The following is a 24,917-nucleotide window of genomic DNA, read 5'->3' as shown; positions in this document are numbered from 1 at the left end:
TGCCACTTAGTGCAGACAATTCTGAGCTAGATGGACTAATGGTCTGTCTTTTAAAAAGGCAGTATCCTCTCAACTTGGCATATAAAGGTTGATGTTGCTAGCACCACCTTCACACTCTACTTTGCTCTGGAGGAGAAGCAGTTTGTATCTACAAAATCAGTGCAGCTCAGCATTATGAGACATAAACACTGGTCCCCAGTGTTGGCTTTTTACAGTATGGTAGTGCTGCAGAGAGCTTGCTGGGGAGACCATGCATTAAAAAGGGACTCAAAAAGTACTTAAACAAGGTTTTAATTACAAAAACAAAAACTCCTTTTACATTAAATACATCTACAAACAAACCAGACCCAACCACCAACCCATCCCCCAGGGTAATGGCAGAGCTAGGTGCTGCTCCTTATATACTACACCCAATTGCTGACACAGCTTAATCAATGCAACTCAGCAGCACCTGCTATGTTTCACAGCTGTAAAGCTGGGTCTCGTTATTTTGCTCTGGCCCTTGCTCTGGCCCCTTAAAGACATACACATCAGGTGAAACAATGATGAACCTTTACATTTAAAGAAACAATTCAACACCCAGGACTTAGGTCCTGGACCTCTTTGAAGTAATCAAGTCTGGGCAAAGTTGATAATGCAGCAATATTTTATTGAAATTAAACACTTGCAGGTGGGTGTCCTGAAAAACCAGACACACACTTCCTTATCAAAAACATGACTATATAAACCCTTTTCCAGAGCACAAGTCCCTATGCGATGGCCTGGGACTCGGGCTTGGAAACAGAGAAGACTCAGTCTGCAGCAGATCCTTTGCCTCAGGCATCACCTGAACCAAGTCTGGTGCCTGATCCTGAAGAGTCCCAGTCTGCACAGGTTCCCCTGCAACAAACACCAGCTGGGCCAAGTCAGGGGCCTGAGCCTGCCCTGGCGCCAGATGTGGGGATTACCTGGTTGCCTTCAGCTGGGCCATCACTTACAGGTGCTCCACTGCCTGTTTGGTCAGGGGAGGCTGAGGCGGCCCCTGGGACTAGTAACCCATCGACACAGATCTGAGAGAAGGAGAGACCTGAGTACTTGCAGGAGTGCTCGCCTTCGGGCAAAACAGGTAGGTGAGTCACTGGGGAATCAGGACCGGTCGCTACCCCAACAAAGATAAAAGGCTGTCAGACCCTGCCCCAGGTTGCGGGAGCAACATTGCTGTAAGCCAGATCCTGCCTGAGACCCTGTACCTGTCCTTGCCTGGTTTCCTGCCTCGTGTCCTGCCTTGGCTCTGTCGGACTGATTCCTAGCAGAACCTCCGGATTCTGGACCAGTCCTGAACTGCGTTTCACGGGTTACCCCCGGGCCCAGCACACCCTCCTTCGCCACCCACTAGGAAGGGGTGTTCAAAGTTCACACCTATCACGTCCGCCTATTGCAATGTAAAATCCAACTCCCACTCCCTTTTTCATCCCCCAAAGCCCCTTAATTGGTTAATTTTCCCCCGTTCCCCAAAGCCCTTATTTGATCAAGGCTCTGTGCCCTTACATACTGTTTTAGCAATAAAGCTATGTTCCTTTATTTCACCGAAGCATGTAACACTCTTTGGGTTGGGTCAGTGTGAGAAGTAAAAAGTGGGTCCTAAGAACCTTAATCCTGTTCCTTAAAATACAATCAGAACAAAACTGGTGAAGCAGCAAATAATTTATTGAATACAATACATTCTTTGCAAGAGCAGGTGTCCAAAGTAGGCACATCCAAAAACTGGCAAAACATAAGCTTATATTCACTATACCTGAAGGTTCCCTCCCTTGTCTCTTCATTGGCTGGGTACTGCAAGGGTTACAGCCTATCACAACTGCCTGATTTCCCTACTAAAATTCCCCTATTTGGTCTATGCAATTACTTGCTAAGCCAAGCAAAGATACTGCCTTCTGATCACAAGCTCTACCACCCCCAGTTAACAAGTGTGAGTCGTTCTGGACCACTGATGCTTGTCTACTTATTACAACCACATCCGGACCCCTAGCAGGTGCAAGCGAGTTCTATACTTGCTGAGGCGTACAAATAAACCGCTTCTCATCTGCAAGCTGCCCCACTTATGAGGGGCCCCACTTACATCCTAACCACAAGCCGTTCTAAATATAAATATAAGCAAGTCTGTGCTGCCTGCAGTTATATAACCGTTGTAGCATTTTGGTGAAAACGCAACTTCTCAATCATTCAGCTAGTAAGGTAAAGGTAAAGGTAAAGGGACCCCGGACCATTAGGTCCAGTCGTGACCGACTCTGGGGTTGCAGCACTCATCTCGCTTTATTGGCCGAGGGAGCCGGCGTACAGCTTCCGAGTCATGTGGCCAGCATGACTAAGCCGCTTCTGGAGAACCAGAGCAGCACATGGAAACGCCATTTACCTTCCCGCCAGAGCGGTAGCTATTTATCTACTTGCACTTTGACGTGCTTTCGAACTGCTAGGTTGGCAGGAGCAGGGACCGAGCAACGGGAGTTCACCCCGTTGCGGGGATTCGAACTGCCAAGCTTCTGATTGGCAAGTCCTAGGTTTAACCCACAGAACCGCCCACGTCCAAATCATTCAGCTAGCTTGGTACAAATTCACCTGTTACCTCGTTCAACCCACATTTTACCAGAATATCCTGGCTGCTTATCTCCTGTTTTGCCCAGTCCATAAACTGGCTCAATAGTTCTTTATCTTTGATTCGATAATTTCTTTATCTTTTGTCTTCAGGGTCATGTAGCATCTGGTTCTGCTCACACTTCAGACAGTACTGAAATTATCTTCAATTATACCATGAGATCTCTTTTTAGTCCTCACATACTAAACATATACAGTGGTTACATATGCTTCAGGTTACATACCCTTCAGGTTACAGACTCCGCTAACCCAGAAATAGTGCTTCAGGTTAAGAACTTTGCTTCAGGATGAGAAAAGAATCGTGCTCCGGCGGCGCGGCAGCAGCAGGAGGCCCCATTAGCTAAAGTGGTGCTTCAATTTAAGAACAGTTTCAGGTTAAGTACGAACCTCCAGAACGAATTAAGTACTTAACCCGAGGTACCACTGTATTCAATTATACCATGAGGTCATTTTTAGGTCTCACAACCGCAGGGAGCGCGGCGGTTACAGTTCCTCGCCTACAGAGGTCGGCGCCGACCCAAGAACCGCCTGCAAACTCCAGGAATCTTTTGCCTCCTCAGGGAAGGCGACTTGATCCTGCCTCCCCCGCACCTTCGTGGGCGGGGCCAGGTGGATTTGGGGAGGGGAGAGAAGCGGCTGGTCGATCCTCCTCATTCAGAGCTGAGGTAAATGTGTCAGCGGCTTTTCAGAAAGGGAGCGACTAGAGAGCGCTGCTCAGACTCTCCTCTTCTCCAACCTCGCTCGGGACTCCCGACTCCGTTTTGCCCGGCGGCGAGGCTTATCCGCCTTCTAAAAGCTGGCACTTTGGAGAGTCTTTTTCTCTCCTCCTGCTTCGAGAGCGAGGGGGCGGAAAGCGCTTCTGGAGAGTCGCTTCCGCTGCTTCCCGGAGAGTTGTCGCCTGAGGCCCATCGGGGCGTCGCCTGCCTCTCTCTTTCTTCCTCTTCGGCCACGGCGGAGGATCGCTATTCCGCGGGCGGCGTAGAGACAAAACGGGTACGGGGGGGGGGGAAGGCTTGGGAGGGAAAGGACGTGAGTGGGTTCAAAATGGCGAGGGGGAAGAATAAAAACGCCGCCCCAATTAGCGCAGCTAATTGCAGAGGGGGTTGGCGGCGGCGCTGAGGTATCCTCTCCCTTCGCGCGGCTGTGGATTATTTCCCAGGCGTCTGAGGCGAGAATTGCGCGCGCGCGCTGGTCGGGCGAAGGCGAGCGCTCTTTTATCTTTCGGTTTCCCCTCCGCGTTTCTCTCCCCACCCCTGTGATGTCAGGGAACACCGAATCCTAATGGCTTTCTCCCTTTCTCTCTTCCTGCTCCCCACTACGACCGCCTCCCTCGCGCAGCAGGAAGAGAGAGAGAGAGGGACTCGATTCCGGGCATCGCAAACCTGGCCGAGGAGGTGGCTGGCGCCGTGGCTGCTTCTTTGCGAGGCGTGAATATCCTCTTCCCGCAAGGATCCCGAGGACCGCTGCCGCCCCGTGGAGGGAAACGATGTCGAAACGGCTCCACACTTGGCGAGGATAAATGGGCCCGCCGTAAGTGTCACGTTTATTTTGTCATTAGATGCATTTTTATAGTCCGTCGTCCCGTCCCGACGCGCCCCCACGCACCGCACCATCTACTTTTTCCATTTAAAGAGTCGATAAAGTGTGGAGAGAGGACTTGTTTCCCGCCTGGTCAGAGGTAAGTTGTTGATCTCTGAGCGGGGGGGGGGGAATGTTTCATATTTTGTTATAGTGATGGGCTGCTCCTCCCTCCTCCTTTGCCGCTGTCGGTGGCGGCGGTCAAGGAGGAAAAAGCAGCCCTTTTGGGCTGCTTGTTCTTCCTCCGCCACTGCTGCCACCACCACCAGGTTTGTGGTGTGGTGAACCGGCTTATACTCGAGTTAATAAGTTTTCCCAGTTTCTTGTGCTAAAGTTAGTTGCCTCAGCTTATATTCAGGTTGGCTTATACTTGAGTATATACAGTGGTGCCTCGCAAGACGAAAAGAATCCGTTCTGCGAGTCTTTTCGTCTTGCGGTTTTTTCGTCTTGCGAAGCAAGCCCATTGGCGGATTAGCGCTATTAGTGCTATTGACATTTTAAGGGCTAAAAACGGCTTTTTAAGGCTTAAGGGATTAGCGGTTTTGCTGCTAAAATGCTTTTAGCAGCTTAGCGCTTCAGGAAAAGGGGTTTTGGAGCGGAAAAAAAATTCAAAATTTTTCGTCGATTTTCGTCTTGCGAAGCAAGCCCATAGGGAAATTCGTCTTGCGAAGCGCCTCTGCAAACGGAAAACCCTTTCGTCTTGCGGGTTTTCCGTCTTGCGAGGCACCACTGTACGGTATATTGAGTTATTGAGTATTATAGAAAGTACAATGGATAGTTTATAGCCTTAATAGACTTTACTGATGGTAGGGTGAGCGTTGCTCCCAGAACAGGGAGGAAGGAGTCAAATGACACCGAGGTTGATTCAGAGAGTTTATTCTGCTCTCCAGATAGCAGAAGGCACTTGCGTAGTCAGTTCACAGCAAGTCCAAAGAAATGAGAAATTTCATGCAGTATATATATCCTCCAGGCACCCTCTCCCCCCTTCCCCAGGAATCCAACCACATCAGCTTATACACGTAAGTTGACATCCATGACCATAAACAGATATTCCTGTTCTGGTAATCCTGACCATAAAAGGTTGTTCCTGTTCCTACACTCTTATCTTGGGGCAGGAGGTCACCAACTCTAAGAACACTCCTGGCACCGTTCCCGGACAAGGTCTGTGTGTCGTTGTGGTCAGGAAGTAAGATAAGACCCAGATATGTCATCCCTGCTCCACTTTGGAATGGACAAGGCCATTCATTAGGCGTCACGGACTGATAAAGGAGAGAGCTTTGTTTATACAGCTGGGTTCTTGGCTTAAGTGGTCAAGTTAATGCATTTTAGCTAATGGAGAAGGAAAAATGGGATTTTGGGGCCTGTTTCAGACTGACTGCACAGTCAGATTTTAGATTTGGGAAACCCATTCCTTCAAGTTAAGGAAAAGAAGGAAAATAAAACTCTTGTTATTACTGGACTGTCTTATCCAGGGGTAGGTAACCTAAGACCTGTGGACTGGATGCGGCCCAATCGCCTTCTCAATCTGGCCTGCGGACGGTCCAGAAATCTGCATGTTTTTACATGAGTAGAATGTGCCCTTTTATTTAAAATACATCTCTGGGTTATTTGTGGGGCATAGGAATTCGTTCATTCCCCCCCCAAAATATAGTCCGGCCCACCACATGGTCTGAGGGACGGTGGCTGAAAAAGGTTGCTGACACCTGGTCTTATCTCTTATATACCCAGCAAATCCTTGTGATCTTCAAGTTCCAAAGTTCTTGGAGGCTCATGGTGCTTTTAGTGTGGCTGAACCTGTATTGAGGAATTTGATTTCTGTTGAGATATGACAGGAGTCCACTGTCCACACTTTCCAGAAACAATTGATTTTTTTGTTGTTGTGATAGGCTTTGCTAAGTTTTTAGTCTTGTTTTTAAATGTATTCTTACTGTTGTTTTTAAATGTATTTGTTTTTGTATGTTTAACTGTCCTTCTGATTGGCTAAGAGCCTAGTAAAACTACTTTAAAATTTGTTCTCTCTCCCCACCCTTCCCAGAATATTATTACAATGACTTTAATTCTGGCTTAATTTTGTTCTGATGACTTCCACCCCATTCCTAATTGACTTCCCACCTTTCCCAGTTGCCTGGGTTTGTAAGCAAGTTTGTAGGAAATATAAAAGTTATGGGTGATAAAGGACTGTTCTAATCAAGGCAGCCAGGAAAAAAAACCACGTGGTGGCAGTAGTGAAGACCACAGGAGCACTGTTCAAAACTAACCAGGTGCTAGTCACTTTTTTGCGACTCAGGAACACCCGCTTGTGACCAAGTGGAGATTTTCAGTCGCAAGGTTTATAAAAACTAATCTGGCTCTGGTGGATTCTGAATATAAATATTTTAAAGTGTCCTTACCTGTTTTGATACATGAAGATGATGCTTTTACGTCTTGCGTGATAGGCAGTGATCTCGCCCTTAGACAATATTTGGTTTAGCAGCAAAAAGAGCTGTGTTCTGACCCTGAAGAGTTAACTTTCTGTAAATAACCTAGTCAGTTAATGTGTCTTTCAGTAGAAATGTAAATCAACCTGATGAAGTTTGTGAATTGGTAGGATATTTGTTTGTTTGTTTGTTTAGTCCTGTGAAAACACCAGTCCGTTTCCTCTGGGATATTATTAGCTTAATGACACAAGTTAAATCTGGTGTTGGTTAGATAGAGTGAAGAAACTCCAAAGCTTTTAAGGTGGAGCCTTACACTCCAGGATTTTGATTTTGATAACAGTTGCTTAAGTTATTTAATGTTTTATTCCTGTGTGATGTATGTTCCCTATTCTCTAACTTGTTGCTGATAGGTTCTAGATGAACAATGTGGATCATGAGGATTAGAGTTATTTTAATCAGTGTGTTTTATTTGGTATTACATATTATGCATGTTATTATTTTAAAACTTCTTTATGCTGTTACTATTTCTGTGTAGAACTGGTTTTAGCATTGAGATACGGGCATGTTATAGTAAATATACTGTATTTGTGGCCTACTTAAGATGAAATTCTAGCATCTAGAAATTTCATCTAAGAAAAAAGGGGATATCATGAATTGATTGTTCAGCAGAGCAGCTGTTGTTAATTGAGCCGTGTTGTCACTCGGTTGGCTGGTTTGCCAGATTTCCCCCCACCCCCCAGTTGCTATGAGTATTTTGCTGGCTTGACCTCCCTGAGGGAACACAAACTCCTGGGCCTGCCGTTTGATTCTTTGGTATGCTGTCTGTTTGGAGAATAAAGTCTGCAAAACAGTTTGTGCCGCCATCTGGTGATGACAATCAGATACACAGAAAATAAATTTGGGGAAGGTCCATCACTCTTAGGACCCAATATTGGTTCTTTGTTGGGTGCTGTAGCCTTTTGTGTGTGTAGGGAAACAGCGTGTCCCCCGCTGAAGCAATCAATATATAGTTGTACTTCCAAAACAAAAAGTGTTTTCTTTTTGTTTGCAGCACCTTGCCATTTTACAGCTCTTTTAAAATGCAACTAAGCAAACTAAAACTAAAGCCCTGACTAGTTTTCACTGCAAAGCAACACTAGGACTGTGCTATAAATCGATATATCGTTTGATACTGGGTTTTACATCAAATCGTGATAACTGTTGACATTGCAATTTGTCGCAAATGTGCGTGTGGTATACAAAAAGCACAATATTAGAAAAACAGGGAAGCGAACTTCTGTGTGTGCAGCTCTTCCCAACTCTACCTCAGTTAGCTGTTCTCTGCCTCCCACAACGGCAAGAAATCGCTGCAGCAGGCTGACTCAAGTATCTCCAAGCTCTCTGAAAAACGGTTAGCAGTCACAATCCTTCAGCAGCAGCAAATCGCCACAAGTTGCTACAGCAGGCTGACTCCAATATCACCAAGCAGATATCGCGAAACAGAGCTTTGGAATTTGGAATTAGCAGGGCACCAGGCGCATTTTGTGCCTAAATATTATCCATTTGAGAGCGCCTCCAAAAGTCTGGGTGCCATTTTTTTGTCCCTGGCTGATATTCAAGGATTACTGAAATGTATGTGCTTTGAAGCTTCAAAGTATATTTTAAGGATAGACAATGTGTTAAGGAGTTAGAGATAAAGAGTAGAGTGTTTTGAAAACTGAACTATGGTATCTATATTTTTAATGTGAACATCAAATTAAACATGTATTAACAATATCTGCTAAAAATGCATCTGCTAAAAATGACTTGCATATTAATTCATGCTTATCAAAATAATAAACTGTTGCCCCCCCCCAATGGCACCTAGACATTTTGTTTTGGCTCCCACAACCCAGGTCCTAGAAGCCCTTTGGCTCCTAGCTTTGCTATCCCAGTTTCTAACACTGTCCCCAACCTCTCCTCTGTCTGTTAACTTTCCATTCCAGTTCCAAGTTGCTTCCTTCCTTCCTCTGGTGATCCAGTCCCTATTCTCCTTCCCTGCTCGTCTCTCTCTCTCTCTCTCACTCTCTCTCTCTCTCTCCCCCCCTCCTCCCTTGTGTATGTGTGATATTCTGTCTCTCCCCTCCCTTGTTGGTGTGCTTGGTTTTGTGAAGCCAGAGAGGAGCTCCTCTGTGGCACTACCCAGTTGGAAGGAACTCCCCCCCCCCCCCCGCCGCATACCGTGCTTGCCTTGCAAGTTGCTTCAGAATAAAAGGGGGAGGGAAAGTGTGTTCAGCACAGCTGGCAATGTTCTTCAAATACAAAAGGCATCTCTATTGCCAGAGATTGCCAAAATGCAAATTACCCTTGAAAAAAACAAGTTTAATTTAATAATTTTTGTTCTGTAAAATTTTATCTGTTCTTTCTGGTTTGGCTTGGTTTATAAAAGAAATGCAAATTTTCCTGGCAATAAAAATATAAATTTTGTTTATATTTTGTTCTGGTAAAATGTATCTGTACCATTCTTTCTATTTTGGCTTGGTTTAGAAAAGAAAATTAACAATCAGATTCAATAGTGATTTATATTTGCGTATCTTAAAGTGTTACACTGACTTTGCTTTTTTCTTGTTTAGTAATGTAATTAAATTTTTAGAGCACATTATCTTTTGATATGTATGCTACTGATTAATTTTAGAGAAATTGTGCTAATTTAAACATTATTGGTACAATAGTACTATAACATAACAGTTGTAACAATATGTTAACTGTAAGTTAAAAATTTTCAGTTTTACAGAGTTAGACCCATAAGTAGTAGCTGTTGCCAGGATATTACCTTGTCCGCCTCTACATAGCTTCAGCCTTATTTCAGATAATGTGATATATCGAAATCTCAGTGTTTAGCTGGTGCAGTGTGGAACAACCAGATATTGCCCAGCCCTATTCAACACTGAAATATTAAGGTTGCATTCCTATATGCGCTTCCTTGAGAGTAAGCCATGTTAAAATGCAGTAGAGCATGCTCCACCAAGGTTGAACTGAAGAAGGCTTACATGTGGACGTAATAGAGAGAAGCATGGGGAAGACTAGGAGAAGGAGATTCAATCAAGAATAACAAAAGATTTTCAATATCTAGGTTTTCACATCAGATTTTTAGGCTCTGCATGTGTGTGTGTGTGTGTGTGTAATATATATATAATGTGTGTGTATATATATATATGTATATGTACACTAGTGGACAAAATTGTGGAAACATTTTGGAAGAAGTGTATTTCCAAGGTTTGATGGCTCATAACACCACTTTTTTGGAGTAATACTATAAAATTATTTTATCAGTGGAAAGATAATTTAATGGAGAATAATTATCTGTATTCTGTCAAAAGTTATAGCCAAATAACCAGAAAAAGGAAGCACAAGTTGCTTAGGTTGATATGCAGAGGCTTTCCTTCATTTGAAAGTAGCCAATGAGCATGAGTGTTTAAAGAGTCAGCTTATACACGTAAGTTGACATCCATGACCATAAACAGATATTGCTGTTCATTCCTGTTCCGGTATTCCTGACCATAAAAGTTTGTTCCTGTTCCTACACTCTTATCTTGGGGCAGGAGGTCACCAACTCTAAGAACACTCCTGGCACCGTTCCCGGACAAGGTCTGTGTGTCGTTGTGGTCAGGAAGTAAGATAAGACCCAGATATGTCATCCCTGCTCCACTTTGGAATGGACAAGGCCATTCATTAGGCGTCACGGACTGATAAAGGAGAGAGCTTTGTTTATACAGCTGGGTTCTTGGCTCAAGTGCTCAAGTTAATGCATTTTAGCTAATGGAGAAGGAAAAATGGGATTTTAGGGCCTGTTTCAGACTGACTGCACAGTCACAATTTTAGATTTGGGAAACCTATTCCTTCAAATCAGGTGTCATCTTGTTTTGGCAATGATCCAATTGGGTCACAGTAGGATTCAGCTATCAATGTTATGTACTGGAGCTGAAAGGAGGACGTTTGTCAGCATGTTATATGATTGCTATCTAGTTGATTGAGGTTTTTTTCCTTTTCATTTAGTGAGCTTGTAATAAATGCCCTCCCACCAGATGTCAAAGAAATAAACAGCTGTCTGACTTTTAGAAGACACCTGAAGGCAGCCCTTTTAGGGAATTTTTTAATGTTTGGTCTTTTACTGTGTTTTTAATATTTTTCTGGAGGCCGCCCAGAGTGGCTGGGGAAACCCAGCCAGATGGGCGGCGTATAAATAAAAAATTATTATGATAAAATTAAAGAAATGGTGCAAAGAGTTGACTGGTCACCCAGAAAGCAATGTAAAATAGTACTATTAAGTGAACAAGGCTACAATTATGAAGAAGTTAGAAGAAAAATTGGTGGAAACTTAACCAAAGGTGGCATTTCTAAATTTTTGAAGAGGTATAAGGAGACTCAGCCACTAGAAAATCAGAATTAAGAGACTCTGCCTACGTGACAGAAGAAAATCATCTGGATGTATTCAAGATGACATGGCGCAGTGTAATGTGAAGTTGAGTGCAAGGACTATTCGGTGCAGACTGCAGGAATATGGTCTAAATTCCAAGGAAAAAGCCATTGATAACCTCTGTTTGAAAAGATTAAACTGGGCTAAAACCCATGTTAATTGGACAGCGGAACAATGGGACAGTTACTTTGAGTGATGAGACCCAAATCTCCTTGCTTGGTAGTGATGGCATGAAATACGTGAGAAGAATCGGAGAAGATTTACATCCTACTTGTACTACACTTACCATGAAACACCTAGTTAGTGTTATGATCTGGAGTTGTATGACAACAAAATGTGGGGGCAGAATTGCATCATTAATGGGAATGTAAATGCCCAAATATACATAGCCCAGACCCTAACCCAAATAAAAATCTATGGATTCAACTAAAAAAGCTGGTTATGTCAGAAGCTACGCAGCAATAAAACCCAATTAATAGAGACAATAATTCAATCTTGGTTTCACATTATTTTAGCTGCAGAACTAAAAAAATTGGTTCATTCCATGGGAAGGTGTTGTAAGGTCGTAATTAAAGCTAAAGGTTACCCAACTAAGTATTAACTGACACTCTGAGAATTTTAGTATGTATAATTTTTTCTGTTTTTCACATTTCTTTATGACTGCTGTTGTAATAATCATAAATGTTATTGCATTACATTCTTCATAAAATTATCTTTCTATTGATATAATTTTATAGTATTACTCCAGAAAAGTGGTGTTATGAACCATCAAGCCTCTGAAATACTTTTTCCAAAGGGTTTCCACAATTTTGGCCACTAGTATATATATAATAACCAGTAACTAATCAGCAACCAATCTCATAAGTAATTTTACAATTGAACAGAAGAAATAAGATTCTGGAACAAGTCATTTTTAAAAAATATTTTGCAATACTTTCCCCTCAGTTTCTTAGCACAATAGGTATCCTTTCAGCTTCGTAGAGATTTTAATTTTTTTATTGTCTCATGTTGTACTAGAGTTAATGTTTGCTGCTAGAGCAAAAGTGGCTCACTTTACATTTCCTTATTTTGGGGCACTGTGATCTAAGCTAATTTTAAACCTTTGTTTTCTCCCCCACCATCCCTTAAGATATTTTTGTGCATCTTTTTGTGAAGGATACTTGTGTATTGAGGGATGTTATGCTTTTAAGTGGCTGATCAATCTTAACCAAAATTGTTCACTTCTCTTTGAATATCGTCTGTATTATCTTTCTGTGTAGCAATTCCATATGTATTGAAAAAGTATAGATGTATGGGAATCATGCATTATTTTTGTTTGTTTTTCAGAAACCTTATGAGAATACTGATACTACTGAAGATTAAATAAACTTGGATAAATTCAGAAATAACCAGTCGTAAGTAATGATTTGTTACTTAATTCAGTTGCTGTTCATTTTTTTGCAGATCATAGAAACTAGGGGATATGTATATTTTAATGTGCTGCATTACAGTGACCTGTCATGGCTAATCACAGCCTCCATGAGTTTATGAAGCAGAAACATACACAACCTGTTTTTAATGCGTGGCCACCTGCACCTCAGCAGAGCAGTTTAATGAAGCTCTACCTCCGGCTCACTAACTCAGCTAGCAGGGGGAGGCTCTTCCCCAGCTGAGCGGAGTGGTTCAACAAGGCCCTCACACTCCTCTGACTTGTGTGTGAGACTGAGAGACACCAGGGCTTGCTCACCATTTAGGGCTGGTCAGTGTATCTTGATTGCTTCTTCCTTCCCTGAGGTGGGAAGAAGCAGCTGAGATAAATCCCATGCATTGTGATACATTAGCATGTTACGGCATTTAGCTGCTAATATGTTGAAAACCAGGTATTGTCCAGCCCTAGTTGAATAGTCACACCAGTTACCCCTTGTCTAGTTAACCTGATCTTGACTGAGACCATGGTGTATGGGGGGGGGGGAGAGGACTTTAACCCCTGGCCCTGCTGCATTCCCAACTGGAATTGTCCCCAAGCCAGCTGTTAATTACAGAACAGCCACTTCCACACATTAAAGGCATGATAGTGTTGTGCTGTTGTCTTGTTGGCCCTAACTTGGCATTAACACCTTGCATTGAATTATTATTATTATTATTATTGGCAGCCTGTTCCTGTGCTGGTTTATTTGGAAGTAAATTTGTTACTTGCTCCCACATACATGTGCATAGGATTGCTATATGTCTGAGAATTCACAAAACTACCTTTATGTATTTCCTCCCTGAACTTACAGTGAACTTTTTTTATTGGTGTGTTGTCAGCCCAACCCACAGGGAATTATTCTGCAGTTCCTACTTTTTAAATATTACTGCATACATGAAAGTATATTTGTTTAAAATCTTTATTTTCTCCCTCACTTGTCAGATTCCTGAAAAGAAAAGAGCTATCAGCACAATGGATTGGAGCACAAGATCTACCCTGACCTCCAACTTTCAGACAAACAACGTTCAAATTCAGGAACAACATCAGTCACAACAATTTACTGCAGCAGATTTTCAAGCAAATGCATCTGTTCAAAATCCTTGTACTTACTCTGGAAATGATCAAACCATAAAAATACTCTCTAATAGAATGAATACCCTTGCAAATAACTTGACTTTTCAAAATCCTGGAGGCTCCAATACTTTACGTCCTATTCTGCCTAAAACATCTGTACATAATGAAGTTCAGCCAGCCCACCTTGTTCTTACGCTACATCCCAATTCACTTGGACCTGTTTCCTCTGAGAATGTCCAGATGGCTGCTAGCATGACTCAGAATTCGAGTTTGACAAAGAATGTGCATATTTCCTCCCCTGTAGTCGTACTAGGTAGTACGGAAAATCCTATGCAAAATATACCTCAGAAAACAGTTAATCTGCCTATTGCCTTGGATAGCTACAATAATCGACCATTACAGAATCATTCTACTTCTATGACTACTTCAGTATATTGGCAAAAGAGCATAAGTAATACATGTTCAAAAGGACTGCCAACGCCGATGCGCTACTATCATGTTAATGGACCTGCTACCTCCCAAATAGATACTACAGTGCCTTTTAACCAGGCATCAAGTCAGTACTCAAATTCTCAGCAGAACCTTTCATGCCTTGTTTTCCCTTTACAGCAAAATACTCAAAACCAAATCAATGGCCCAAGTTCAAGCCTGAAAGCAGCTTTGCATTCACAATACTATGCCCCTAATACTGCAAGTCCTATACAGTATGGAGTACCAGCTCATCATAATTCTAAGAATGCAGCACAGACCTTCCCTCAAGATCGAAATCCACCACCATACCCAGTTCCTCCTGCACAAAAAACCCATGGACAGTTTGTACTTCGACAGGCAGTTGCAAATATATCCCATGAAAATGTACAGAACTATCACAGTCCTAGGTTGGATCAAAGTAGTAATCTGTATTCAGCTCAGCTTAGTGAAAAACATCAATCTGTACCATTCACCCAAGAAACCAATGCAGTAGGCAACACTCCATATAGTGTAAGTGGATATAGGACTGCAAATCAGCTTCCTAATGAACTGGCCAAGTCATCAGTTGAAGTTGGAGCAAGCCTTTGTAACAGTGTGCGAGTTGTTGGAACAGTTCCTTCTGATGCCGCTTTAACACCACAAACGGGTAGGACTTTGGAACAAGAAAAGAATGTAGCTAATGGCTCAAGACATTTTCCTGAGAACTTGAAGGATAAAATAACAAAAGAGAGACTAGCACTGGATGGGAAAAAACTGCATGAATTGAAGAAGGCATTGTTAAAATTAGATAAGGACTATAAAATGAGATGTAACATGTACCTATCTTCAGTACAGAATGGTCAGGCTGCTGACACTTCTGTTCACAATCAAAATGCTGTTCAGAGTCAAAATGCTGCCACCTCACTTCCTTCTTACAATACCAATCTCAATCCGTCTTTGCTGCTGCCAAAGGATTCCAATCAAGCAATTCAGCTTCTTCCACATGATACCACTCAATCATTTCCTCCTATGTCCTACAGTTCTGGTGAAGTCAAATATGCTCCTTTATCACTGAAAACCAATAATCACTTAGAGCCAATTCTAAGGCATATGCTTAAAGGTACTACTGATGAAAATATGTTATTTAACGATTATGTTGGAAAAGGAGGGTCCCATCATTTGGCCATCAAAGATCATTCATCTAGTGCTCCTATGCCTTCTAGCAGTGATGTATCTGAAACTCGTGTGAATAATATTGATGATGCTTCTAGACTGAGGTCAAACATTACAATGGATTCTACCCAAGTGCCTTTGACATGCACAAAAAATGGTAATGGTTATGAACTGACTACAAGATCTGCCATCGATCAATTGGGGAGTTGGTGTAAGAATAAAATGGAAATCCCTGGCCAGTATTTTACTGACAATGTTCCGAGTTCAAATCAGAACCCACCTGCCTCAAATGGATCATCCTTATTAAAAAAAGAAGAAAGAGAGTGCATTGAGCAGAGTAACACTTGTCTGCAAAAAATTGAAAGAAAAACTGTAGCTGGGAGCAATGAAAATATTTGTGATACATATAATTCAGCTTCTCTTCAGGAAGCAACTGTTCAAGAAGCAGGCATAATGCAGAAGTCCTCAGTTACTGGAAATCCTTCTGTAATGACAGGCGTTAGTTGGGAGGTAGTAAAAAAAGGTCTTGCTTTATGGACCAAAAATTTGCCAGAAACTTTGAAACACTTAGGTAAAAATAAAGATTCAACTGTGTCTTTGTCCTTATCAGAGGTTGGAGTAGATGGGGGGAAAACACAGCAGATTTTGGAAAATCTTCCCAGTGCATTAACTCAGAAAGACCAAACTAAAGTTACAGTTGGATCAAATGAAACAACTACGTCTTCTGCACCTTCCTCTCTTGGAAAAAAACTTGATGCCGTAAATTCCAATTTACTGAAGGGTTCTGAACTCCAAGTTGCCATTGTTACTCCATTGATAATGTCAAAAGAGAGTATTCAACATGAAGTGCAGAAAAAAACTCATTCATCTCTGTTGGAAGAAATGTATCCAATTATTCAAGAAAACAGTGTATGTAGTTTACAAGAGCTTAGTTCCTTAGTACCAGCTGCTGATGAAGGGGCAGGAGGAACCCTTCATTCATCTTCAAGCACAGGTATTACTATTAAGAAAGAAGATATAGATATGCATGAAAAAACCACCAAATCCAGTGAAGAAAACTTGATAGTGAAAGCTGAAAAGAACAAGGATTGCTTAATTCATCAAGTTCCTCAGAAAGATGTAAAATCTTACAAAAGTAGTTCAGATTTGCAAGAACCAGGAGATGAAGTGCTGAATGACACTGTGTTCGAGATATCCAGTGTGTGTACGCTTGTACAAGGTGATGAGTTTTACAATTCACAAATAGCTTGTATTTTTAATAGTAGCCCTTTGAAGTCTAGTAAGGAAAATGACACTTCAGAAAAATATATGCCGTATTTCCATCATAGTGAGCAGCATTCTGGCCTTTTGAAAAGTGAATCTGAAATTATCACGAGTGCCTCAGAAGGAGATACCTTTTTGCCATCCCAAGACCGCTTATCAGATCCCACTACAGAAAAGCAATTAGACGAATTGTCGAATTTAGAGATTCTTCAAAGTGGGAAAGCTTCAAATGAGGGGAATGTCATTGATTCCGAGGAAGGAAAAAGCAGTTCCATGCCCCAAAGTACTCCTCTTTCAGGAGAGAAACTTAAGCAGGATACACTCTATGATTGTATTCATAGTGCAGACTTCAGCAGTGATAATGAGGTTTTACCTGTAAATAAGGGAAACATATTCAGCAGTAGTATTGCAGATGGAACGAACGCTACTGCAAAAGAGGATGCCACAAAAAATGCGCTATGTGAAGAAAATCAACCAGATTCTGGAATCGACACTGAAGCTCCTAAAATAGTACTAAATGATCAGCTGACTGAACTCTTGAAAGAATTTCCTTATGGAATCAGCTTTCCAAAGGCTTTAAAAACCCCAGAGAATAATGATTTTGTGACTAAACTAAGTGAGAAAGAAGATGAAGAAAAGCCTCAAAGTTCTGTGGAAACTCCCTCACAAATACAAATAACAATATTAACTTCTGAACAGATGAAAGAAATGTTTCCTGAACGGAGTCAATCTTCCTCTAACATACCAAAAAACTGTGAAGTTGACCAGTTTTCAACAGAATTTAAAGATGACTTGATGGAAGAGAATAAAAGGCATAGTCAAACTGATCAAGCTGTACCTTATGACAGCCGAAATATCTCAGCAGAAACAACAGCTGCAAAACCCAGTAAGCATAAATATTGCTGCCTCCAGGGTTGGCTAGCTTCAACAATGGGAGTGGAGCCGTGTAAGTGCATACTGCCTGAAAAAGTTGCCTCAAAGCAGAAGGTGGACATTTGTCCACAGTCTAAAACTATATCTAAAGTCAAACCAGAAGCTGATGCAAAAACTGGTCTTCAAGAAAATGAATCTAAAATAGATCCTGAAATTCCACTTTCATCTCTAGAAAAACTAGGCTCTCAAGAACTTAATATACCTGTCAAGCAGGAAATGGAAGAATTGCCACTCCATACATCTTCTCCTACTTTGATGACTGAAACAATTGAAATTAAAATACAGAACCACACACGTGAAAGAGATACTGTCTCTACAGATAAAACACAGTGTCCTTCAAGCACAAAGGATTTAAAAGTGGTTGCTGCTAGAACTCTCTCCAAGATTGAAACCTCGGTTAAACAGAGAACATCAAAAGAAAAACTTGTTGTAAGATCAAAGACAGATCATCGAAGGAGAATAGAAATAAAGCGCAACACATACCAAGAAAGATATAAAATTAAACGGGACTCCAATGAAACACGCATTATTAAGGGACCAACTTTGAGTAAGGGTTTGAAGAGAAAAATGGCAATAGGAAAAAAGCATAAGGCTTTGGTAAACCAGCATAACGATGCCATAAAGTCCCCAAATATAAACAGCCCTCAACATAAATCTACCATGCTTTCACCAGAACATTTAAATATAAGGAAGAAATTAGATTTTGAGAAAAACTACGGATACAAAAAAAAATTGGGGCACATCAGGATAAACAATGAACCAAGTAGGACTGAGCATATTGAACACAATGAAGAAAATATTCAAAGGAAAAGTCTGAAGCTAAATTTGGAAAAATTTGCGTATTCGAAAGAGAAGAAAAATGTAGGCAATTACAGAAGTCATTTAGATGCATCACCAAAACACATGAGCCATGCTTCCAATATACTTAAAGCTCCCTTCTCGGTTAAAGAGGCTGTGCTAGATACTCGTAATAGAGACAAGCGACTTGAGAGATCTCTTTCTGATAAAAAAACAAGTTTCAGTAGAAGAACTGGTATACTGTCAATTTCTCTTCAAAGAGAACAAAAGAAAAAATATTTGAACCAAGTTGCATTCAAAAGGATTGCACAGAAAACCATTTGTTTGACAAACTTAGATTCACATTCCAAACCAGTATGGCATGTGAAATCCAGTAGTGTTTCAGCATTGTGTGAGGATCAAAAGAACAGCAGCGCATCCTCTCAGCAGCCAGAAGTGGAGAAACCGAAAATGCTTGAGTTCAAAATGTGCCCAGAGATATTGTTTGGAAAATCAGTTTCAGAAGAACAACTTTTAGATGGAAAGAATCTTCCTGAAAAAGACAAAACCCCTATCACAGGTACGGTATGATATGATCAAGCCAACCTATAATAAACTCCTGTTAAATAGGAAGTTGTAAATGCAGACTGGTATTAGTTTTAGTATTTCCCCTGCTTAAGTTTACATTTTAAAATGTGTTTTGTGTGTGCATGTTGGTGTCAAGGAGCTGTCAGTCGAGCACAGCTCATCCACAAGGCAGGAAAGAACTTGAGACACAAAATGCTTTTAACTTTTATTAACAGAAAGTAACAGCATAACAGAGCTCCTCACAAAGACTGTCTTAGCAGGTAACCAGTGAAGTAATCTTAGAGGTACTTCGCTAACTTAGATGATTAAAATGCATATACGTAACAGTGGTGAGCTTGAGTACATTTCTTTTTAGGGTTAAAATGCATGATATGATTAATTAACACTTAAGCATCTAGAAACCTGCTAAAGGACAAGAAACTACGAGAAGGAAGCAGCTGGAGGGAATGAATCATGGTTTATGTTGTCTCTATACTAATGCACAGAGTATGGGATTCAAGCAAGATGAATTTGAGGTCATAATACAGGATGGCAAATATGACCTGGTGGGCATTGCTTGAAACTTGGTGGGATGAGACTCATGACTGGAATGTAGGAATTGGGGGGCATAGCCTGCTCAAAATGAATAGAACAAACAGGAATGGAGGAGGAGTAGAATTCTATGTAAAGGATGTGTTCACTGGTGAAGAGATCCAGGATTTGAAGCATAGAAGACAGAGAAACAACAGTGACCTTACTGTGGATGTCTGCTATAGACTGCTAGACTGAATAGTTTGATTGTGCCTTCCTAGAGCAAGTAGTAGGTCGTCTGCACGGAGAAGATGAGGGAACACCTGGCTTTCCAATACCACATGTGAAAAGGATCTAGGGGGCTTTTTAAAGATCTGCCTTAGGTTTTTCGTCTAAAGGTTTTTATTGGTTTCTAACATTGGGAGAAACCTATTGTGTGTGGATGGTGCCATTCTGGTTACATAGAATAAATAAAAATGGAAGGAGGAGGAGGGGAAATAAAGAAAGAACATCCCATTCTTCATCTGCTAGCTATATTGATAATTATTCAACACATCCACTCCAAGGTAACACTGAACAATCCACCTTCTATAGACCAATATTCTCTTCAGTACTCACACCCAGATGTCATATGTTCATTTTTTTATTCAAAAAGTCTATAAGAAGTTTCCAATCTTTAGTAAATGTTGACACTGATTTTTCTCGAATTAAACACTCGATTCACCATCTCATCGTAAGTCCAGTAATTTCAACATGCCGTATTTTTTGCTCTATAGGACGCACTTTTCCCCCTCCAAAAATTAAGGGAAATGTGCGTGCGTCTTATGGAGCGAATGCAGGCTCCTTGGCTTCAGCGATATCAACGCGTAGCCTCCCAAGCGCAGGGAGTGCTCCCTCCACGCTCTGGAGGCTACGCATTGCTTTCGCTGAAGCCTGGAGAGCGAGAGGGGTCGGTGAGCACCGACCCCTCTCGCTCTCCAGGGTTCAGGGATAGCCGCCTGAAGCCTTTGGAGCACAGCGGGACCTCGCGCTGCGCTCCAAAGGCTTTGGGTTCCTTTTGCTGAAGCCGGGAGAGCAAGACACTCCTGGCTTCAGCGAAACGAACCCGAAGCCGCCCAAGCGCAGCGGGAACTCAGGCTGCGCTCCAAAGGCTTCGCAACCTTACCGCCGCTCCCGTACCTGTTCTGGGGGCTGGGGTCGGGGGCCAGCTCCGGGAGCAGAGGCAGGTTGCATGCAACCTTGCCGCCGGTCCCGGACTTGTTCCGGGGTCGGGGGAAACTTGGGCTTCTCCCGCCGCAGCTAAAAACTGTGGATGGATCCCACTGGCTGTCTTGGCTTCTTTGCTCTTTGGGGCTGGGGGGGGGGGAATAAGGTTTTGTTTTTTTATTTCCGCCCCCCTCCCTAAAAACTAGGTGTGCCTTATGGTCCGGTGCACCTGATGGAGCGAAAAATACGGTGCATTGGAAGAGTTTTGGTTTCAGTTGAAAATTGACCTTCAAAACCCTCAGTATCAGTTTATGTACTTGCATGTAATATTTTTAAACTTTTTTACACATCAATCAAGCATAATAAAATGTCACTTCATTTTCTTGAACATTCTGAAAACCCCGCTGAAACAGACCAAAGTTTCGTGTAGGTCAGGCTTTTAGGTGCAAGAGCTTCCAGGTAAATTCCCTTGATTATTGACAAGGCGGGCATTTTTTGCAATGTGTTTCACCAATGCTTGGCTCTAGAGGGTTTCCAATTAAAGGAGGTTAGCAGTTGAGAAATAGCCAGTGAGGGAACAACTTTGTCTATTTTGTGAGCTATAAATACATGGGTTGCTTCAGATCATTGTACTATATCGTCTGTGGGGTGCTTGTCCCTGACCCAAGTATATTAGTATGAATTTCGCTGACAACTGACTGTTTACTCATAACTTGCAATTATCACTTGCAGCTGTCAAAAGTAAAAGAGAAGACTGGTTAAATTACAACCCTGTTAAGAGAAGAAAAACTGAAGAATGTGAAGCTCAAGGTAACTTCTAAAATCCATATAAGGATAATGCCAAAATTAGGGCCAACCAGAATATCGCAAAATAGTGCAGAAGCTCTGCAGAATTCCTCATCAGAAAATTTGCAAATGAAATAAATGGGAGGCAGCAAAAAAGTAAGGTAACTTTTTGATTTTCTGTTATAAATCAATAAACTTGATTTTGTGAGGTTGAATGCTAGCTTGAAACTGACTTGGCACTTAGTGAGGCACTTGATGTGGAGGACCCTTCATTCTCAGAAGAGTAGTTGGTGTCAAAAGCTTCCCTAAGTGCCAAAGTCCAGACTTCAACCAACTCTCCACATTAATATTGTCCAAGGTGGTCTAGTTATGGACAACATATATGTCTATTGCAGAGAACAGATGTAACTACCGTCTTAGGTGTACCACTCTGCCCTGGCAGCTCCAAGATAGTGGTGGAACTAGCCACAGCACAGGATACCATGCCATACCTATATTGCCTCAATAACATGTCTGTTAAGGTTGTGACTTGTCTAGTATTTTGAAGCTTGAGTGAACTTGGAAAGCCTTAACACAGCATAGCGTGTTAAACCAAACTTATTGGCTAGCTGAATATCATGGTTGAATAGTAATGATGCACTTCTATACTTGCCTACTCAAAAGTTAGTTTTAGCAGATTCAATGGGACTTACTCCCAGTATTGTTTTTTATATATAGCTTTGGAGTTTTGGCAGGAAAAGCTGAATTTTGCAAGTCTGTCTCTATAAATCCTCCAAATTAACAGTGCAATTGTTTGTCACTATTCTGCAGTTAATGATGGCATTCCTCTTGATACTGCAATAAAATTATTGGATGGAATGCCTGTGAAGGATTCTAAAGCTACATTTCAGACCTACAAGAAAATGCATCTGGAAAAAAGAAGCCGAAGCCTAGATAGCACTCCCTTAAACTAAATGTCACAAATGTGAGTAATATCATGGGCATGTCTTGTTTATGGTGCATGTATTTGATGGAATTGGGCCAAAAGTGACTGACGGGGGGGGGGGGGCACTGTAAAAATGATTATTGCACACACTGAGATGTTTTATGTTCAAGAAAAGATTCAAAAATTGTTTTCCCATAGAATTTACAAATAATTTTAACAATTGAATGTCTCACATTTTGCAATTAATAAATTCCCCTGTCTGTTTAATTCCATCATTTTGTCTAAAAAACGAGGATGATAGCACTGTAATTGCAGAAAGAATCCAGTGGATTTATATCCTTCTTTTTAAAAAGACATGTAATGAAAATATAGTTTATTGGTTTATCGGTTTCCTATAAAAACTAAGAAAACAATAACAATATTTTCAACTCACCCCCCCTCTCTGAAGAGCAGAGATAGTGTTAAAGAATAATATATTAGAATCAAGGCCTAATGAGAATAGACCAAAGTGTCATTCCACAGTGTCCCATGAGCAGTTGATGGACAGAAGCAATGTTCAATAGATTCTGCGTAACCAATAAAATTGTAACATGCCATATAAATACTTGTTTCTTTTTCCAGTTTGATGGTCCTCATTGTGATGTTGTTAACTTATATTGTTATATTGTTGTTAACTGTCCTGTATCTGTAACAATCATAGCATTTTTAAGAGAGAGAGCAATTTTGTTTTGTCTGAACTTTGGAGAGATAGTTAAAAACATGAACAAAAGCAGATAAGCCTTGGGTATGCACCAGGGAGCACTGGAAACTGTGTGCTGCTATCCAGTTTTGCTGAACTTTACAAACTTTTCAGAAAGTTACTTTTTACTTTATTTATAATTTTATGTTATTTGAGACTTGTTGATTTTCAGATGTGTTTTTTTAAAAGGAAAAGTTGCAAATACCTCTGTTGAATATCTCCACTTTGATTGAAATGTAATTGTATTTGAAAACCCAGTTTGCATTTTGACCAAAACTTTGTGAGTCAAAATATTATCAGGATTCGCCAGCCAGTTATTTGAACAAATCCTCTGTAAGCTATATTAGCTAAGGGTTGTACTTCACCGTATTACTCAGCTGACTTTAAGGCTTCTTTCAGCCGAAGGGAAACAAAAACGATTTCCCCCTCCTCCAGCAGCTCTTATGCCCCACTGAATCTTCTCTGGAAGATCCCCTACCATCCGGAGCAAATTTCAGGGTGGGTGCTTCAGGGGGTGGAGCACCCACTCTGAAATTGTTTCCTTCCCCGTTCCACTGCTAAAAGCCTTATTGTCAGTTGAACAACACTCTGGGAATACAACCAAGTATGTTTCCAAATATATGCCCTAGAAACTATTCTGATGTTGAATATTCATTTTTAAGTGCCTTTTGTATTATTTGGTATATTTGATGATACTTTATAACATTGTCATTTATTGATTGTGGTTTTTTATAAAAAAGTTACATGAACTCAGTACTACTGTTTCTTAATGCAATTAAAAGCATACTTATTTTGGCAATGGTTGTTTTTTGTGTATTTGAAAGAATACCTGCTTGGATTTTAATCTGAGTGGTTGAAGTAATCTTTCCAAACATACAACAATATCCCTAGGTACGTCCCAAGGCCCTTGTTTGGGGTCCACCTATTCTGTGAGCTGGTATAATGTCAGTGGAGGTGAGTGGGTCTAGATTCAAACTGCTGAAGCAATTTAAAACAAAAGCTCTCATGTACGACTATCATCGAGCACTTCATGTACTGTTTGCTTTACATCAGCTATGTGATCAGATAACATCTCAATTTTAGCTTCATGTAGCTGCAGAGCAGCATTTCAGCCACTTGCTAGAGCCTGACTTACATTCCTTTCCCACAGGGGCCTTTATTGTTTTACATCCCCATTTGAATAGAAGTACCAGACTGTTGCAGATATTAATATTGTGCAGTTTGAAGCGACTGGACGCATAAAAAAAGACTCCTTTTGGAATAAATCATTGTCTAGACCCATAAAAATATTATTAAAACTTATGGCAGAAATATTTAATAAAAGAAAACAGAATACATCAAATGATATGTACAGACCATTGGTCAGCAAACTTTTTTGGGAGGGGGCCAGTTGACTGCCCCCAGATCTAGTGGCGGGTGCACATGCAGCGGAGAGGGCTTCTCTCTTTCCCCATCTCTCCTTCAGCCCCTCCCCCTGCCTACCTCCTCCACTGCTGTGCCTGAGGTTGGGAATCGGCGGCGGTGGCAGTGCCTCTCCTTTTCAGGTCAGCTTTCCTGGGTGCCAGGCATGGGGCCAGCAGGCACACCAAGACTCCAGCCCACAGCACAGCCATGGGGAGAGGCGAGCGGCGAGGCTTCCTATCAAAGCCCAGCCCCCTTCCTCTGCAGGGTGGGGAGAAGCCAGGAAGAAGGAGGGAGGCAGAGCCGCTGCAGTGTGTGTGAGGGAGGGAAAAATCACCAAAAAAAATGGAGCCAGGAAAGAAAAAGGGACAAAAATGGCAATCACACTGATCCAAGCGGCGATTGCAGAACTGTTTGAGGGCCAGATCCAGAGGGCAATTGGGCCGGATCCGGCCCGCAGGCTGTAATTTGCTGACCCCTGGTCCAGACTATCCATGCAATGTATTGCGCTGTCCAGCACCGGCTCAGCAACATTCCAGCCTCCAGACTATTTACTCTTTTCTTCAGGAGAGTTTATTTTATAT

At 41.7% G+C, this 24,917-nt stretch overlaps 1 protein-coding gene across 3 annotated transcripts; it reads left to right on the top strand.

The window, feature by feature from the left end:
* Positions 1-1,463: 1,463 nt before the first annotated feature.
* RESF1 (retroelement silencing factor 1) lies at positions 1,464-23,731 on the top strand. 3 transcript variants are annotated; one of them, XM_083401312.1, is made up of 6 exons: positions 1,464-3,296; positions 3,970-4,161; positions 12,388-12,455; positions 13,451-18,758; positions 21,215-21,292; positions 22,079-23,731. In XM_083401312.1, exons 4-6 carry the CDS (start codon positions 13,481-13,483, stop codon positions 22,219-22,221), a joined length of 5,499 nt encoding a protein of 1,832 aa, XP_083257438.1. In that variant the 5' UTR covers positions 1,464-3,296; positions 3,970-4,161; positions 12,388-12,455; positions 13,451-13,480; the 3' UTR covers positions 22,222-23,731. The 3 variants fall into 3 exon arrangements, with proteins under 3 accessions (XP_083257438.1, XP_083257436.1, XP_083257437.1); XM_083401310.1 differs by having other exon boundaries at positions 1,464-3,624; XM_083401311.1 differs by lacking the exon at positions 1,464-3,296 and having other exon boundaries at positions 3,782-4,161.
* Positions 23,732-24,917: the final 1,186 nt, after the last annotated feature.

The sequence above is a fragment of the Podarcis tiliguerta genome, assembly GCF_965153285.1.
Source record: "Podarcis tiliguerta genome assembly, chromosome: 10".
Classification (NCBI taxonomy): Eukaryota; Metazoa; Chordata; class Lepidosauria; order Squamata; family Lacertidae; genus Podarcis; species Podarcis tiliguerta.
Note: the sequence above shows the minus strand (reverse complement) of the source record. Positions and strands in the feature narration are given on the sequence as shown.